At 42.6% G+C, this 2,891-nt stretch overlaps 1 protein-coding gene across 1 annotated transcript in view; it reads right to left on the minus strand.

Moving 5' to 3' along the window:
- Positions 1–658: 658 nt before the first annotated feature.
- The window catches only part of LOC106013255, a 7,559-nt gene continuing 5,326 nt past the window's right edge, over positions 659–2,891 (minus strand). Inside the window, exons 2-3 of the mRNA XM_013088446.1 lie at positions 1,628–1,754; positions 659–1,342 (exon numbers count right to left, since the gene is read on the minus strand). Of these exons, the coding sequence (XP_012943900.1) occupies positions 659–1,342; positions 1,628–1,754 (811 nt within the window). The remainder of the gene's footprint in view (positions 1,343–1,627; positions 1,755–2,891) is intronic.

A 2,891-nucleotide genomic window follows, 5' to 3' on the forward strand; every position in this document is an offset into this window, starting at 1 on the left:
TTGGGAAATTTTTTTTTGCCAACCTTCTCCCACAAATTAACACACACACACACACACACACACACACACACACACATACAACATCTGTGTCTATATTCAAAACATATTTAAACACACACACACACACACACACACACACACACACACACACACACACACACACACACACACACACACACACACACACACACACACACACACAGAGAGAGAGAGAGAGAGACGCGTACACACATATTATATATATATATTACTGAAATAATTTCAGACTCGGAAGTTCCATTTTCCGTATAACAATATTATAATTATTTAAATGATTGTATTTACACGTATTAATGTATTCTTGTTGTTGCCGTCCTTATTGTTTTGTTCTTTCTCGTATTGTCTACAAAATGGTTTCCTATTCTACTTCGTAAGCATGTTGCCATGACCACGATTACAAGCAAAAAAGCTAAAAGACAAAAAAAACGAAAACTTCAACTCCATTAGCTCACACGTCACTGTGTTCGTGTGTGGCACACAACGCTCATCTTCCTGACAGGTAAACTTGAAAACTATTATAAGATTTATCCAACAAATCCAAATATTCTCGGTAAAAGCGGAAGTTGGCAGTTTCAAGAAAACAGTCTTTGCGGTATCGTCGATGGTGAGCGACATACCCTCAGCCGTTATCCACCACCGCTTGGCTTTGATTTGACCAGAAGCTTCGCGGGTAGTGTATTCCTGGCTCACGGACAAACTCTGGTCTGTAAATCGTTTTACTTCTCCTGGGGTATGAATGGAACTTTTGTCTGTGCTTTTCCAGAAACAAAATCACCTTGTTTCGTCTGATAAAGTCTTCTTCCTCTTCTGTGATGGAAACGTTTTGCTTGAGCTGCGTCCAGTGTGGGTCGTCGTGTTTCTGTGACCTGTCACACAAGAATGCGTGGATGAAAGTAAAGCTCCCAACATTGTGTACGTGGTTTTGCTTGGCTTCTCTGTGGAGAACGTCGCTGAGTAATTCTCCCCAAGACTTGTGCTGAAGGGGAACGATGAACTCATCTGGGTCTACGACCACCACAAACTGGGAAGTGTTTCGGTTGCGATAGATACAATCCTGTATGGTGATCTCTTGTCCATGATACCAGGCTTTGTTGGCCGGACGTTTGGGCATGGGGAGCACGGTGAGGAGTCCCCGGTCTGTGTAGTGTCTCAACATGGCGTCCACCATCGGCCCCACACTCTGATTGTAGATGTACATGTGGCCCGCCCCCATCAGTCGGTTGAACGTGATCGACTGGAGCAACATGGCGTGATGGTTGTAACGGTTAAACAACATGGCATAGCACACCGTAAACTCTCTCACCTGTGGGGGAGACAATCAGACAAATACATAGCACACCGTAAACTCTCTCAGCTGAGGGGAAGACAATCAGACAAATACATAGCACACCGTAAACTCTCTCACCTGTGGGGAAGACAATCAGACAAATACATAGCACACCGTAAACTCTCTCACCTGAGAATTTCCTGGAGGGAAAAGACATCAAATGAGGTAGTGCTATAAGATGCCCATGTACAATGAAATTTTTACAAAATACCCCCCCCCCCCCGGAGACTTTGAGTTGGGTAGACAAAGCTCAAAGTTCACCTTTTCACCGGCCGGATAGAGCAGGGTAAACTGGTGTCCCTTCGTACCGGAGCCGAGCAAGGAAAATCTCACGTACTTTGGTGTAGTGTCTTTGGGTACGGGGCATTCCAGGGACACTCCACAGGAGCTGGGGGACAGAGATGACTGGTTGACTTGGGGGAATTATTGTGGGGCGGGGGGAGAGAGGGGGGGGGGGAGAGTTTCCCCGGCAAGACATTTGTGTGGGGTGAATATCATAAAAAGTCAAGGTGAGGACATTATGTTGTTTGTTCCAGGAGTACCATAAGTCAAGAACAGGACATATGTTGTTTGGTCTAGTAGTACCATAATAAGTCAAGGTGAGGACATTTTGTTGTTGGTCCAGGTATACCATAAGTCAAGGTGAGGACATTGTGTTGTTGGTCCAGGTATACCATAAGTCAAGGTGAGGACATTGTGTTGTTGGTCCAGGAGTACCATAAGTCAATGTGGGGACATAAAAATTGCTACCTCAGAATTGCAAAGGTCTATCTGCTCAGTACTTAGTTTTGAAAAATTGGACGTCAACATTTTTCAGTTTCACACCATGTCAAGCTGGTTTGAATGCAATTCTTTGAATATCTCGATAACGACTCCCAACAATCTTACGATTTTGATAAAGTAGATAGAGCATTTTTTTTCTGACCGCGTGGTGCTAGTAATTCAAAACAGCCAAAAATGTGAGAAAAAATGTTGTAATTCTGAGGCAGCGATATATGGTCTGCTCCAGGCTGGCTCAAGGCCGTTGTCTGTGAACAGTATAAAATCATAATAATAATAATAATAATAATAATAATAATATGTGATTTTGAGGACATCATTATTGCTCCGCCTCTGTCTGTCTGTCTGTCTGTCTGTCTGTCTGTCTGTCTGTCTGTCTGTCTGTCTGTCTGTCTGTCTGTCTGTCTGTCTGTCTGTCTGTCTGTCTGTCTGTCTGTCTATCTATCTGTCTATCTATCTATCTATCTATCTTTCTATCTATCTATCTATCTCACTTTCTCTCTCTCTCTCTCTCTCTCTCTCTCTCTCTCTCTCTCTCTCTCTCTCTCTCTCTCTCTCTCTCTCTCTCTCTCCATTTCTCTACCATATTTCATTTCTGCCTCCTTTTTTTTTACCAAAGTTTTTCCTCTTGGTTTTCTCTCACTCCCACAATGAACAAAGATTTTTACAGGACAATATGTAACAACAACAACAACAATAGCAATAATAATAATAATAATAATAATAAAAATAATATTACTACTAC

Source organism: Aplysia californica, unplaced genomic scaffold (assembly GCF_000002075.1).
Source record: "Aplysia californica isolate F4 #8 unplaced genomic scaffold, AplCal3.0 scaffold00746, whole genome shotgun sequence".
NCBI classification, from domain to species: domain Eukaryota; kingdom Metazoa; phylum Mollusca; class Gastropoda; order Aplysiida; family Aplysiidae; genus Aplysia; species Aplysia californica.